General features: G+C 41.9%; 1 protein-coding gene across 1 annotated transcript; it reads left to right on the plus strand.

Annotated features, from left to right (window-relative positions):
• Window positions 1–1,461: 1,461 nt before the first annotated feature.
• On the plus strand, window positions 1,462–13,478 carry LOC135486442 (hillarin-like). Its single transcript, XM_064769227.1, has 9 exons — window positions 1,462–2,483; window positions 5,948–6,175; window positions 6,776–7,009; window positions 7,373–7,570; window positions 8,505–8,587; window positions 9,059–9,205; window positions 9,413–9,568; window positions 9,812–10,015; window positions 10,375–13,478. Exons 1-9 carry the CDS (start codon window positions 1,878–1,880, stop codon window positions 11,801–11,803), a joined length of 3,285 nt encoding a protein of 1,094 aa, XP_064625297.1. The 5' UTR covers window positions 1,462–1,877; the 3' UTR covers window positions 11,804–13,478.
• Window positions 13,479–16,039: the final 2,561 nt, after the last annotated feature.

Below are 16,039 nucleotides of genomic sequence, written 5' to 3' on the forward strand. Positions count from 1 at the left end.
CTTTGCAATTTCGTGATTTACGTTGAACCTTCTTGGAGAAGGTGCTATTTACAAGTAATAGTACCTCCGTTGTTGTAATAGATATACTTAAACATGATTCATTCACCACATATTCGATTTCCGTTGAGAGTAGCATGACCAAATTACTAATACATGTACATGTATTGAAACGTTGGAGCTAATTTACGGAACGAATCGTGATTTTCGATGTAATCAGATAAATTACACTAATTTTCGCAGAATCACATCAACTTTTTTAATGAATCAATGATGAAAAAGACCAATATGTATCTAAAGAACCAGTCACTAAGGTAATATGGCTTTGTGATCGGATCACATGCATATTTGTCATTCATAATCATCTTCGGTCCTCATGAAAGGTCCACTTATGTCCAACGTAACCAAGAAGCTCCCGTGTCCTAGTGGATATGGCATTGGCCTAACAAACCAGAGTCCCCGGTTCGAATCATGCTGCTGTCACTTATTTTAATTTTCTTTCCGTAATTTTTATTATCACTTCTGTGTGAATATGTTTTGTTTCATTTACCATGAAAAAAACCAACTTCAATCAAAAATAACTGACAATATCATACATCATGCATCATGCATCAATATTCTTAAAACAGGGTTGGCATAGCTCTGGACAGGGAATCTGGCACAAATTCAAATCACTTCCAGAATTCACGCACCCACCCAAGTTCATTGGAACATATCAGAATGTTTGTCAATATTTCGATAACTCCGCTGAAATGTACTGGGAGCATTGGAGCGGTCACAACCAGAAGATCGGGATATGACCACTTCAACAATTTTTCACCTCGGAGCTTCACTTGCATCGACTTGGGGTGTTTCCAGCCATTTGTCTATAAGCGCGCAACCGCGGCAAAAACAGCCCAAGTGGTTGTGTAGTCATTATGCACTGGACTATGGCAACCGCGGCGAAAAGCCCCAGTGCGCCTGTCATTATGCACTGAACTAAGGCAACCAAGGCGAAAAGCCCAAGTGCGTCTGTCAATATGCACTGAACTAAGGCAACCAAGGCGAAAAGCCCAATTGCGTCTGTCATTATGCACTGACCTAAGGCAACCGCGGCGAAAAGCCCAAGTGCGACTCTCATGCACTGACCTAAGGCAACCAATGCGAAAAGCCGAAGTGCGTCTGTCATTATGCACTGAACTAAGGCAACCACGGCGAAAAGCCCCAGTGCGTCTGTCATTATGCACTGAACTAAGGCAACCACTTCGAAAAGCCCAAGTGCGTCTGTCATTATATTGCACTGAACTGAGGCAACCACGGCGAAAAGCCCAAGTGCGTCTGTCATTATGCACTGAACTGAGGCAACCACGCCGAAAAGCCTGAGTGGGTCTGTCACTTGGCACATGCAAAGGCGCCTCATATTGTCCCTGTCGGCAATTATGATTCCCACTTCCCCTGAAAGCATTATTATTCATGCTGATGGCATTCAACGTGTTGGACGCATTCATACCATGAAGGAATTGTTCGGTTTGTTGGGATTACAAAATTCAATACCACACTGGAAGGTTCTTTTGTGCTTGAATAGGCGCAGTGTATAGGGTCGTGGGCTTGTATAGAAACACGTAACACTAACAGGGAATAGAATTGACCGTGCTCGAGCGAGACTCGTCACGAGCTTGGACTGCGTTTGGGCGAAATTACCCTTCACTTACACAGATAATTCTTAAGACTAGTTTTCATGACATGGGCATACCGCATCAAGTCCAAGAGGGAGATATCGTGGCCAAATTCTGTGTCTTTATCAGTGGAACTGTAATGTGTGTTTAATGTAAAATTTCCAAATTTCAATTTGACCACCTGTGACGTTTGGAATTTACGGACCTTCGGCATTCCCCACAAATATGGCGACCATGGAGGATTATTATTACCCACCCAACTCCGGACAAGTCGAAAGTCCGGTTGTGCCAGTGTTTTTCGACCCTGGTACTACGATTGAAAAGTGTTATAGGTGTAAAGAAAGTGTGTACCATGTGGAGAAAATAGGGCCTATAAACGGGATGCTGTGGCACAGGGGCTGCTTCAAATGTTCAACCTGCGGACGGCAACTCACTGTCAAAACTTTCTACACTGACAGCAGTTCAGCTGACGACAAGGAAATTTACTGCTCCTCCCATGCGCCTAATTCACACGGGTCGCACGTAGATTATGAGGCCATGGGTATCAAACACGGGGTTGGGTCGCAGTTCAGGGTAAGGGAGAGCAAAAAGTTCCACAACGAACAAATACGTGGAACAGACCCCGGGAGAGGGGCTGCTTATGATACTGATGCAATGACGATACGGAGAGCTCTAAATGCCCCAAAGTTGCAACCGGGCAAGCATTTTTATTCCGAACCAGGAATGTACGGTAACCAAGAAGATGTACAGATACAAGGGGCGTTACGGGCGCAACAGCTCTCACGAGTCCAACGGCAAGCCGTCGAGAAACATCACTTTCCAGTTTACGCGGTAAGTCTACTGCCAAAGGATACAATTTGCGAAGGATGATGTGTCATTGTCCTCACGCGTTTCTACAGATTTGTATGTTGACGTTATCGTATGTTACCGGTCTCTTCTACTCCCCCCCCCCCCCCCCCCACGGGTCAATAACTCCACTCGGTTATGGTTTGGTAAGGCTTCATGACAAAGGCCTACACCAAAGAAAGACCACTGGCACTGTAATTAGAAAATATAGTGACTTTGCAGGAACCAGGAACCAGGAACAGGCCTAGCCACATTGGTCAGACTGTGCCCTGACACGTGAATGCTCTAATTGTAAAGGTTGACATAAGAGAACAAACTTTGCAAATAAAGAAGACAAAAAAGATCCATTTTTTTAAAGTTTGATACTGCCTTACATGTTGGACATATATCTTTTGTTCTTTTCAATTTACCCCTATCCAAATAGGACAATATTCTGTTGTCTACTTTCCCCGCAGTTTTCTTTTAATTCAGTTATATTGGCTAATCAGACTTCCCACACGTAGGGGCTGCGAAACCGCCCTAATTACAAATAAATGCAAATCGTAATCGAACGGTTACCAGATTCCATATCATCTGATTGCATTCTTCAGAGCTACACAACGTTATTTCTGTAAGATGAAACATAAAAGAATCGTCTGGGTCACACTGGTTCATAACTCATTTCGGTGTAGGTTATAGTAGGCCTACAATCATTTGGCGTCTGATCACCTGATAATGAGTTTAACGATGCTTGTATATTGATCGTCCCAGGGCAGGTCGTCATTAAACGCATCTGGCTCCAAACACAATACCAATGCAGGTGTCAAAGCTGCACCCTGACAGTATCTACATCCGTGCAGCAGTATGAAGAAGTCTTCTTTGCTGGTTATAACTTGCATGTATTTCGTTTCAAAGATTTAATTCCGTGTCTCAGTAAAGGTTACCAGGAAAATATTAGAGGGGTTCAGATTTTGATACGAACACGAGGTGACGCATATACAGTGTTGCCAGTTGTTAGAAATGCAATCAAACATTATACCTTTAACTGTGCCTTGAAATGCTTATACAAAAGGATCAACTTGACGTGATGACGTCAACAAAATGATAGAAATCACCTCGTTCCCGTAATCGAATAAAAATCTGAATTTTGCTATTATATATTTCACCACGGGTGAATCAAAATTGTTTGTTGGTCATACCTTGGGTTACAAATACAAAGGACTTCGTCATTAAATGAATTGTACCAGTGCATTGCAGTAGACACTGCTAATATACTCTATGCAACAACTTTATGCTGCTATTAGTGCTTAACATGCTAAACATGCAGTAGTGGACTTGCATGATCAAGATGGTTATAAAGGTCGACAACCAGCCAGTGCTGCGTGTGTTAAGGGCAAGAGTAAATCAACCACAGGTACCAGAGTCCAAGATCAATAAAATACCGTTAATATGTAATAACACTGGTATGGCCTATAGTGAAGACGATGAAGTTGATGTGTGCAGAATTTTTATTGAATTTCTATTGTTTTTGCGATGGTTGGCAGATACATGCATATACAGTGCGTACAAACTCACTACCAGATTGATATCCTTAATGATAGTCGAATGGTTTTAACGAAGATTGATAGATGTTATTATAGAATGTAGTTGAATTATGAGATAGACAGCTCCAGTCGGCTCGTACCATGCCAGGTGTTACTATAGATTCTATACTGTCATACTGTCATGGAACAGTTTGCCTGCACTTAATCATGGCATACATGTACTGTACAAATAACATTTATATACCACAGGTTTTCCATATATTCTGGTTATTCAAAAATGATTGTGTTTTGAACACTCTGTAATCTTACATGGAACCATACCAATACTCACGAGTTTTATATGGAGCTAAAAGTGATTTTACATACATAGAATTCAGTAATATGCCATAATATAGCCTTTCAACTTGGCTTAGATTACCAGACCCTACTTTATTCTATATAGGCTTATATCCCCCTCTTAGTACCCATTCCAAAATGGTTGTGTGATGCCTGTGTCGAATGGTGGCATACAGGAACAAAAAACTACCCCCTGACGATACATGCTGATTAAATACTTGACCCATTAAAAGCGAGTCGAAAGCAAAAAAAATTCAGCACCATAAACCTGAAATATGCATGCTATGTTTATGCGTTTCTTTTCTCACGAGAACTCCAAAGCGATGAAATGAAAACTTCAGAATCAAGGGCCAGTTAATCAATACGGTCCATTTTGCCACAGAAATTCTATACCTGTGATCACGGAGTCCGTGATTTAAAAAAAGGCCTCTTCGAAAATAAAGTAATCAGAACATTAACCAGGGGGCCTTGTCCATCAGTGTGTCCTCTGGGCAATACTTTGACATTTAGGGCGTTGAGGATGTCTGGTGTTTTTTTAGATTTTCAAAACGGACTGTGCTAAATTCCTCACACACCCTGACATCAGACCAATGTTGGGGCACGAGTCGCCCTTGTTTGAAGCTCTATAATCAATCACCACCAAGTCTTTTCTGTACCAACGGGCTTTCAAACTACATGTAGTTACTCGTCGGAATGCCATGCGTGTACACAGTCACTAAAGAAATAGAACACCAACATGTCTTGTATTTGTCCGGCAATAGGAAGCCAGATTAAATATTTTAAAAATCACCCTGCAGGCAAGATGGGTATTGGCGTACTGCAAGTAATTATTCACCATTCCTTCTCTGGCCATGGGCGACAGTAACTTTATATCATGTACATGGAGCATTGAAACATTCTATCCCTACGTAACTCAAATATGCCCAGTCGATTTGTAGCAACAAGAACTATTTGCTTTACTATTCTGACATTTTCATTATTTGTTCGAACACTTTGGCTATGGTGCCTTCCGATGTACCATGTCTGAACACGAATTTTGTGGAACCAACATGTGGGCAACCCCGGTGTGCATTTCTTTGAGTATGGTTCATAAGAAATACCAACGAAGAAATAACAAAGCTCAAAATTGATAACTCAATTAAGACATCAATTGTTGCTGTCGGTACTGAAACCATTTTCGTCTTCTCAGTGCTTATAAACTTCCAACTTTGGTGAGGGTATGCCAAATGGTCCTCAAGCTATTGGCTTTTCAATTAGACATGTTCGGAGAGCATTAATGCATTGTTTAGCAAACAAATCAATGAGAGCCGGTTATGATACAAGCAAACAGGCCGATGTACTCCGCAAATATGAAAAAGTTGTGTGCTACGATATTCACACGATAAGACCGTATATTTACGTTACGTGTATGATCCATAGTATCCTCCTTTCAAGTCGGGCTTGGGGGGGGGGGCGCAACTGGCATTACTTAATCGTGGTGTTAATGATGGTTATCATATGAAGTTACTTTCAGAAATAGTGAATCAGGAACAGGCGAGCAAATGTCATATCACAGTTTAGCCCAACTCAGTATAATCTTTCCACTTCCAGCAAAAGAAAAAAGAGATTCTTGTCACCGCTCAAAAACAACTAGAAGCGAAGCATCGGCTCGAGGAGGATAAACTCTTCCTGGAGTTTCAGGAGGAGAGGACCGAAGAAACGAAGAAGGTAGACAAGGAGGTTGATGAAGAATGGGAAGTCAAGCTAAAGGAACTAACGAAGAAGTTCGACAAGGAAATCTCGAAGAAGAAAACCAAGAAGTCATCGGACGACAAGAAGGTAAACCATGGGTTGACGACTGAGTCGTTTTTCGTTTTGAGAAGTAAATTGGCTAACAGGTTTCCGAACCCTAAGTACGAAGGTTTGTGTTGTCATGAAGTCCTGCGCGAATTCATTTACTCGACACTTGTAACCGTTCAAATCCAGCTTCTTTGTTTCAACACTTCTTCAAACGATGAAACAAGTCAAGGACGTCAACTGTTGCCGTTGTTTAACTTTTAAAATTACCCGTGTTGCATCAGGCACAAAAGTGTACACAGTATGTTGAAATGAAATCATTGATGTGAAAAGCTATTTGTAGAGTCTGAAGAGGCCCTCCATCCCACACAAGTTTGTTAACATAGCTGTTAATGCAAATACACTATGATGGCACTACGTGTTTCAAAATATATGTGACACTTTCGATTTTGAATATTTCCTTTAGTCAGTACACTGCCCTAATTACGGGACTTAAAATATTTCAGGCATAATAGAATCCCTTGTCCCCCAGGACACTCTATCCCAGTACAATTTGTCCTATTACACCGGTTCGGGCTGGCGAAACATTTCGTCAGCTCTTACATTAGATTTCCAACATGACAGCCATTTTCGTTTTTACAGTACATGACTATACAATTTCAAAAAGAGAAGGAAGACCTCGAGAAGACAATGACCTTGAAGAAGACGAAGAAGCGAGAATACGCGACCTTAAAACTGATAGAAATGGAGCAGCAGGCGACCTCAACCATGGTGAAAAAACAGAGCAAGCAGATGTTGGGTCTGGTGGCGGCAAAGCAGAAGGAATTGCAGAAGGAGCTCGAGAAAGAATTGGAGAAGGAGGTCCCAGCTGATCAGGTAATTATAGAAAATATGAAAATAGACACAATTGTATCGGCACAAGTGTTGCGGTTATGTTGAATTAAGCGCTCAGTTGTTTCCACTTGACTTTGAAAGTCAACAATATGTTTGCACTGATTAGATGACTTCAAACTAAACTTGACATGAAAATACTAGAAATGTGCTGCTGCATGCAGAAAATAAAACCTTATTTTCCCATGCCCTCTTGAGCCTACTTGATTTTGTAGAGTGAAGATCATATAAAATTAGCAATGCTGCGACCAACAAAAAGGTTTGCTGGCGGTCGTGGCTACTCTATGTCTACCTCTTCAACACTAAACACCCTACTCGCCAGTCGCTGATACGAATCATCTCTCAAAGGTTGACGGTGACATCACCAAAGAAGCGCCCCCTGTAGTCACACCAAAGAAGCACCAGCAGAATGGTACCAACATCTTTATGCCGGTCACCGATGACGACGAAACCGTGGCTCCGACCCCGAAACCTCCAAGTTGCAGCAAGAGGGAGTTGTATGCTGATCCTGCAGTGTTTGAAGAGTTGGACGAACGAGTTTTTAATGTAAGTCAAAGTTCCTAAGAATTTGCATTGCGAGAATTAAACAGAAAACCTCTCTCAAATTGAGATGATGTGTAGCAACCTAATGAAACTTAAGATTTTAAACAATATTCGAACTGGCATATAAACGGATAAGGAATACGCAATCGAATTAAACTTAAACAGTGCCCCATTAACATTTATGATATTCGGTAAGTCATCGGGGTTGATGTTTAACAAAGTGATAACCGAGTTCAATTATTTCAGATATTGCATGACCAGGAAATGAAGGTATGAGAAGACTTCTAGCGAAGTTATAGATGGATTCAATATTTCATATTTCAGTCAATGTGTTAGCTGTTAGTTCTGCATTCATTCTTTTTCATCCAACTCAATCCGCCGGCCAACCATATTTATCATGTTTATGCAATTGTAAACCAAGGGAATATTCTGTGACAGCTGTATCCTACGCAATAGGCATATATGAAGTAAACATTTTTTTAAAAAAAATTTATAATGCTTCCTTTGACAGTATTGCAAACTGAGCTCTTTAGTCCGTCTTATATTGCTCGTGTAGATTGTCGCAAAATGATCTTCGATGGCCCATCCATGGCCTCAAGGAACCTTTGTGAAGTGTAGCACTTCAAAAGAAACTATGCCAGACAATTCGCTTCCACCCTTACGTGAACGCTCATGTGGAGAAGCTATATACATTTAGGGTGCGGGAAGAGTTACCTTAAAATCATCGGCGAGATTGACTCAACTGCGGGATGTTTAACTGCAGTTTATCACAGGCGCCCAAAAAAATATTCACCAACATCTACAGTTGTCAACAATTTTTCCCTTGGTTCATGTGTGTTCATGGAATTCTGCTTTGTTTGGCGTTGCTTCACGTGTCCTTGTGGAGAACATAAATTTACTCTCCGTCCTTGTCAATTTTCCATTCCTTGGCTTACAGATTGCTGAGAATGAACAACAAACATTCACCGAACTCGTAGATCAACTGACAGAAAACTGTACAAGCGACCTTGAGAAAGTGAGGTAAGTCGGGAATTTCATTGTGCGATCCATGCTCATGTCTTTGTTTTGCTATCCTGACAGGTCATTTCATGATCATTGCTCAAAAGTAGTATTGTATTACCAAATTTCTCTTCCTTGTTTAATAACAGTTGACCGTCCCCTTAGAAAACGCAGAGAGTACTCATACTGAAGTAAAAGGAAACCCGAAAGTGTAAAACCAGCAATTCCGAATGCTGCCTTGCGTATTGATATGAAAGTGGTTGCTCTATATATTAGCGTTCTTCGAACATATTGAAGGTCTTTTAATCTTGGGCGTTGTTATAATTTAGCGACTGGTGTAAACTCAGTGATCTTGTTGGCGAAGGTTTCAGTCTCAGCTACCCATCCCTCTGCCCGTGGTCGAAATAATTATACAATAACTTATGATGATTTATCGATGCTGTGTATTTTTTTACATGTGACAACATACTAGACGGCTTCTTTACTTTTCAGGGCAATATTCCGTTGGATTACCGTGAAAGACTTGAATATGATGGACTTCGATTCTAAGGGAGAGCAGCAGGATACGCCACTCGGCCTTATGCGTGGTATCAAGTTTGGAACAGAGACATATCATGTGCTCTTCATGCGACTGTGCAGGTAAATGTCTAAATAAAAAAGTCCCTTGTTTGATAACCTGATCGAGAGGGAACGTCCAAAGAACCTAAACGGCAACGTAATGATACAAACATATTATTGGCCTAAAATTCCGACAATGTATCCAACAATGATGATGTATCATGCATGAGGTGATCAATATATATAGCTCTACGTTGACAATATTTAACTTAAAATTTTCGTTTCCAGTTATGCTGGTCTTCACTGTGTGGAGGTTAAAGGTCATTCCAAGAGCGTTGGGTATGAGCCAGGGATGAAGATTCGGGAGAACACCTTCTTGAATACTTGGAACGCTGTCAACGTTGATGGAGACTGGAGGATGGTGCAGTGTAACTGGGGTGCAAGGTACATTGCTTTAGACTTATTTAGACTCTTTATCCACAATCGAAGTGTTTATTTGTTTTGGCGTTAATTGTTTTGGGAACAATTTTTCTTTAAATAGATCTGCTCCTTTAATCTATGAAACACGTCCGAGTAAAATCTTTATATTCTTATCTTTGTGCAAAGTATGATTTGTTTGGTGAAATTCGTTGGGGTTCGATATGTTCATCAGTACCCACAGTTACTGTTCCCCCTTTGCAATTGCAGGCATCTCGTCCTAAACAAGGATTCCAACCAGCCCGCCCAGCGTTCCAAGAAAAAGAGCGACAAGATCCGCTACCAATACGACGAGCACTACTTCTTGACTGACCCCTGTGATTTCATTCTCGAATTCTGGCCTTTTGAATCCGAATGGCAATGTCTCGAGAAACCTATATCAAAGGAGCAGTTCGAGGCTCTACCATTTGTGAGGTATGTTCAAATATCCATGTCAACTTCAAAATTTAGACTTGGATCCAAATACATCTACCTTCTTCTCAAGTATTCTCTGTTGAAACAGCGGCCCTACACACATGGTGTTTGCGCTCTCCATCCCTTTTGCTGTTGCTTGTTAAATTCTATGCAGCAGTTTTCGGTTGACAACATTTGGCCTGGTGTCCTTTCTGAGTGCATCTGCTGCAATCTGCTGCGTGTGTAGCGAGGTCAGATTGGAACACAACTTGATCTGCCTTGTAAATTTATCCTTCCTGTGGTTTCGGGCATGACTTTGGTTCAACTGATCCATTATGGGACATGCTTGTGATAATGACCTTCCGCGTTTTTCATTCCAGATCCATATTCTTTCACTATCGCATGCAGCTGGAGACGGGCACCAAAGCTGTGGTGTTCGCCGACGAGAAGGGAGGCACCCAGCTGAAGATCCGCATCACACCTGATCTAGTCAAAGATATTGTGTTCCACTACCAGCTCAGATTCGCAGACGAACACAGGCGGGAACTCAAGGAATACAAAGGAACCAAACTGGAGCGATTCGTCTACCAAACCACCGTTGATAACCACATAGTATTTAGTATCCATCTTCCGACAACCGGTGACTATTTCTTAGAGGTTTTTGCAAACAAAATCGATGATACTAACCGAATCAGTGATGATCCTAATGCCCCTATGATGCCCTTCCGCCTCAAGTGCGCCTGCAAATTCCGCCTGATTTGTCGAAAGATGGTAGGCAAGATGCATCCATTACCTAATTGTGCCACTGGTGAATGGGGTCCACTGAAAGCAATCCGCCATTTTGAGCTTCAACCATTGACACACGAAACTGGCGTTGTGAATGAAGATAACGAGATGGAGATCAAACTTGGTGTAACCCGTCCTTTACAGTTCCTGGCCAAGCTCCACTGTAATGGCATCAACGAACATTTGCTTGATGATTTTGTTGAATTAGAAGCTGCTGAGGATGTTTTGACAATCAAAGTCAAACCTCCACAACCTGGTCAGTATGGCCTTGACATCTTTGCCAGGCCCGAAGGTGCTACTGATGAAAACGTCACCCTAGCACACGCGTGTAAGTACTTGATTAACTGCTCGCATGTGGACAACCCATCAGCTCTACCAACCCCTGAGGCACCAAGCCCGAGCAAGATGACCAAGGACAAGTGGGGGCCGATGGCAGCCTTTGCAATCCTTGGGCTCAAGGCGACTTCACACCCTGAACCAAGAATCCGCACTACCACCAAGGATCCTTTAGTTGTGGAGATTTCCTTTAAGTTCCCTGTCCTTCTTGCTTATCATTTGCTCAGAGAACAAGATGAAGACCATCACGAGAATGTCAGCATTCATGTCAATGAGGAGAAAAAAGTGGCACGCTTCACCATCACTTTGACTAAGCCTGGAAACTACTTATTCGCGCTGTACGCCAAGGAGAAAAAGAATTCCGAGAAGAACATGGCTAATATATACAACTACATGATCTCGCATATGACCGATTCATCTCACTCACCTGCTTCATCTGCTTCTTCGACCAACAGCCGTAGTCAACCACAGCCTCAGAGGCACCCTTCTGATGACAAAAAACGTTCATCGGAAGAACATAGGCGACCTTCGGGAGACCCTCAAAGGCGTCCCTCGGGAGACCCACAAAGGCGTCCCTCGGGAGAACCTCAAAGGCGCCCTGAAGAGAGAAAAGATTCAAAACAGGAATCTAAAGACAGTAACTCTAAGAGCAAAGGAATGTTTTCACGATTCTCAAAGAAAAGCTAGATACTGATCAAAAAGATTAAATCTGATCAAAAAGATTGCGATCCTTTCCCCTCTGCACAATCTGTGTTTTTGGCAAAGTTGGAGAAATCATTGATAGTCCCAGGTAACTGGTCACGCCACCGTTCTCTGCTTTTGTGCGGCGATTAACCCTCACATCGAATTGGGATACGTCGAACAGACCTGTTTGTGGATAGCTGTTGTCATTAGGGGAAGAAGTTTCTTGGGTCTGTGGTGAACCTCAAGTTCGCCTTTAAATCAATGTGGAGTCGGGGTTGAACTGAGACCCACTGCGTTCGGACATGTTGGTGTCAACTTGTCTTGTTGCAGTTAAATTGTGTTGGTGTGAGAGGAGAAAGCGGAGCTGAAGATCATAACCAGCTCTGAACCATAAAATGAAGATTCTTGGTCATGCATGATCGTAACCCAGGTCTTGCTAATCCTCTCTTGCGCCATCACTAGTTAGGTGTAAAGTTTGTGGAAGGTATTGTGGTGTAAATATCGAGTAATCTTGGAATAAAAAAGCTGCGCTACATGGCAATTGGGTTTTCCAAGCCGATTTTTGGTTCAGGAACCAACATTTGTGATGTTTATCGTGATGTGCAAAAAGCATTTTTAGCATCTCGATTTTACCGAAGGAATAGTGATATTGTTCATTTATATCAACACGACTTTGTAATTTTTTGAACATTTTTGTATGCTATAATCATAAAGTTATGATGTAAATAGGGCATTATCCACATGTTCAAGGCAGTAGGCCAACTGCAAAAGTTTTTAATTACCTTTCTGGTATTTGATATGGCATCATGCACAGAAAAATTGTATGCGTCGTTCGTTTATTCATTAAGCACTTCTCAAACGAGCCATTTCCTTCGATTATGATCACATGCAACAAAGATGTCTTGTTTTGCTGCGATCAATATCATCCACTTTTCTTATTTGATTATCTGTTTGTATGATGAGGAGTTAAAACACCACTCGCTCGTATTAACCTTGCGTGATTTTAAAGCAAGGTGTGGCCGATTTTGTGTATATATCATTTCAGTACCCTCAGCATCAGCTTGAAGATCACGCAGTGAAGCTCCGTGATAACTAGTCCAAAGATATTTTCTAACACGTATTGTAACTTATATTTCTATACATGTACAACGTAACAAGGGGGAAACGTGGTCGTAGCTGCGACGAGGATTAGCTAAATGGGGTGGGGAGGGGGGGTCTGGTCATGCAGTCCTGGATTATATGGCAACTTTAACGATTCGGTGCATTTAAAAAGCGGCACAGTAGGTGCCTATTTAATATTTCTAGTGTTGGTGATAATTACCCCAATCAAGGTATCTGACGTACACTTCGCTTGAAAGCGACCAGGTTGTCCTAAAGTAGTGATCCTCAATACATTTTGTATATACCGTATCATCTAAGTTTTCTAGACTCCCGTCAACTCCCGTCCAAGTCCAATCAAAAGCTGAACTGCTGTTAACCGTCAAAACATCATCTAATAGCTTTAGCTGAGACAACACCATTTCGTTGTTTGGCTCAAACACATGATGTGAATATTTCATTTTATAGAGAAGATTGATATATCAATGGCGCCTTGTGTATTCCACTGTAATCTGTTCATACGGGTGACATTATTTGTAACATTCCATCATTATATCAAAATAAACTAACTAATCATCAAGTATGGCGTACTATTTCATTTATCCCGAGATGTTTTAAAAAAATTGCCGGTGTAACAGCCTTGATGCCCCCCCCCCCCCCCCCCCATCCTGGAAGTCTTCCTCCCTCTTCATCGGTGGTGACTGCTTAAGATAAGATTGTATAATGACTTGTGACGCTCAGTACTTCGGAGATTGAAACTCCAAAATAGAACCCTTCGTTCCAGGACAATGTATCCCAGGACATTTACACCGGAAACGCCTTGCATCTGCAAGCACAAAATGACATACTTCTAGCTGCAAAACGAGGCTTTGGACCGACCATCGGCTCATTGGAAAATGGTTGACCATTTAAACCAATACGCTCCAACCAGTTTTGGCAACAACGACAGTGCCAACATCACTGAGACGGCCATTGACACCCATGTACTCTGCTCAACACTGGAAACCACCATTGCGTTTACCATTGGAAATACCACTTCAACGCTCGTCAATGCACTTTGTTCGTCATCATTGAAAACACATGCATTAAGGCTACCAGGAAAACATCGTTCTCCACTGGTAAAAGTCTTTCCTCGAAATCGAAAATGAGTTCTTATGAATTACCATCCATATAAACCTTTCGTAATATAAGATCTTTGTCAAGCGTTCTTTATTTTCATTTTGTACTTGTTGAAAACATGACAAAAATAGTTATACTAAAAGAATATAAATAACCTCATCCAATGATCTGAATATAACAACATGAATATATGCTAAATGCCAGTTGCAGATTAACTACTCAACGCGGCTAAAAAGCAATCTCTTCTCGCCGACAAGCTCTGGACATAGTTAATGAGAAAATGTATAACCAGAACGAAATTATGACGGAGCCGTCACCAGTTGCAAACGAGGAAGCTATGAGACTCATAGACACATTCTTGGATATCAACAGAAACTACTTGATTCCGATCACTGTAGTCTGCGGCGCCGTCAGCAACATTTTTGTCTTGATTGTGCTATCGTCGCCGCAGTACAGGCGACACGTCAGCTGTCTCTACCTCAGAGTCCTTGCAATTCTTGACACAGTGATAGTCATAGGTGTCGGGATTACCCTCTCGGAAGTCTTAATGGGCATATTGATTTCAAATCTCGGTGATCCATTTTGCGCCATAGTGAGTTTCGCATCGAATTTTGCACCAGAGTTGTCGTCTTGGGCCGTAATTGCAATCTCTTTTACAAGATTTGTGGCTGTTGTCTTCCCGTTGAAGGCGGCCTCTTGGACAACATTCAGGGCAGCAAAGATTTACCTTGCCGTCACAACTGTAGTATTCTTCGTGTTGGCCTTACCCGACCTGATTTATAACCGTGTTCCAGGAAAAGATGACCTTGCAATTGGTTTTGAGTGTAGCCTGATGGTGTCTCCGCGTTTATACGTCATGTATGAGACGGTTCACTCCGTTTTATCTTATCTTTTACCTCTACCATTACTTGCATTTCTTAACGCCTGCATCGTCGGCAAACTCCGCATACGCAAGAAAACCAAATCAGAGTTGGTCGGTTTAGGTAACAATGACAACCTGGAAGAGACTATGATCATCACCATGGTAACGCTTGTAACCTTGACCTTCTTGGTCCTGGCCACGCCTTATGTTATTCAGTTTACCGTTTGGTATATTTATGGCTTGTTCTATCAACTGAGTGTTTCACAAATAAAACTACGGGCACTGTCTTATGCGATAACGACCGATTTTTATGCAATAAGCTGCTCAATCAACTTCTTCCTTTACTTCATTTCGTGTAAGAGATTCAGAACTGATTTTACAAACATTTTTCATAAATGTCCGAAAGAGACAAAACGTCGGAAAGGATAGGAAGATAAGATGCGTGTATACCAGTTACGTCGTTATACAATCTACGGATATTAAACCAACATTGTAGGCCCCTATATCGATTCTCAGAGTTACCATCTTATCTCAAAGTATAGAGTATAAGGCAGTGCAGCGACATTGGAAACACCATCGTTCGTCATCCTGATCGTCTCACCTCTCCTCATGGTATACCAATCCTCGAAAATCCAGAGTCAGACGTATCCTCCACCATCCCCTCGCACACGATATACTGCGTGTTCGGTCTGAGGTTCATGATGCGGTATACCGGGCAACGGGAGGAGGCCGTTCCACTGCGTCCGGAGTGTCATATCACATATATATCTTTAGTCGCTGTAGGCCTATTTACATATGAAACATCATATCCAAGAGTAGCTTTAGTCATTGAAATGAATGAAAATACTGTAGTCTTTAGTGACATCGAAAGAAGCGTAAATTGCATCTCTTACAGTTTCGTTAGGGGCCTACAGCGATGCCCGTCGACTAATCGTGCAGCCCTACGAATTCGTCACAGTCCAAAAGGAGCTGAGATTCATAGGCTAGGCTATAGGCCTATATGACGCAATGGACTGCCACGGGAGTCTCATGTGTACCGGTATATACCCATGTTCCCCCAGGGGACCCTTAAATTTCGTTACAAAAGAATCCATACCTACATTACGGTATCGGTTACTGAAATTTGGTGCCAGTCCCGCAAAAATTTTGCAGCGCCATCT

Source organism: Lineus longissimus, chromosome 4, assembly GCF_910592395.1.
Source record: "Lineus longissimus chromosome 4, tnLinLong1.2, whole genome shotgun sequence".
In the NCBI taxonomy this organism is placed as follows: domain Eukaryota; kingdom Metazoa; phylum Nemertea; class Pilidiophora; order Heteronemertea; family Lineidae; genus Lineus; species Lineus longissimus.

What these genes read in the sequence shown, in the direction of transcription:
- LOC135486442 (XM_064769227.1), top strand. Translation starts at nt 1,878, where the DNA reads ATGGCGACCATGGAGGATTATTATTACCCACCCAACTCCGGACAAGTC. An exon ending in AGCGACCTTGAGAAAGTGAG is followed by an intron (nt 8,588 to 9,058) that starts GTAAGTCGGGAA and finishes TTTACTTTTCAG; the next exon opens with GGCAATATTCCGTTGGATTA. An exon ending in GAGGCTCTACCATTTGTGAG is followed by an intron (nt 10,016 to 10,374) that starts GTATGTTCAAAT and finishes TTTTCATTCCAG; the next exon opens with ATCCATATTCTTTCACTATC.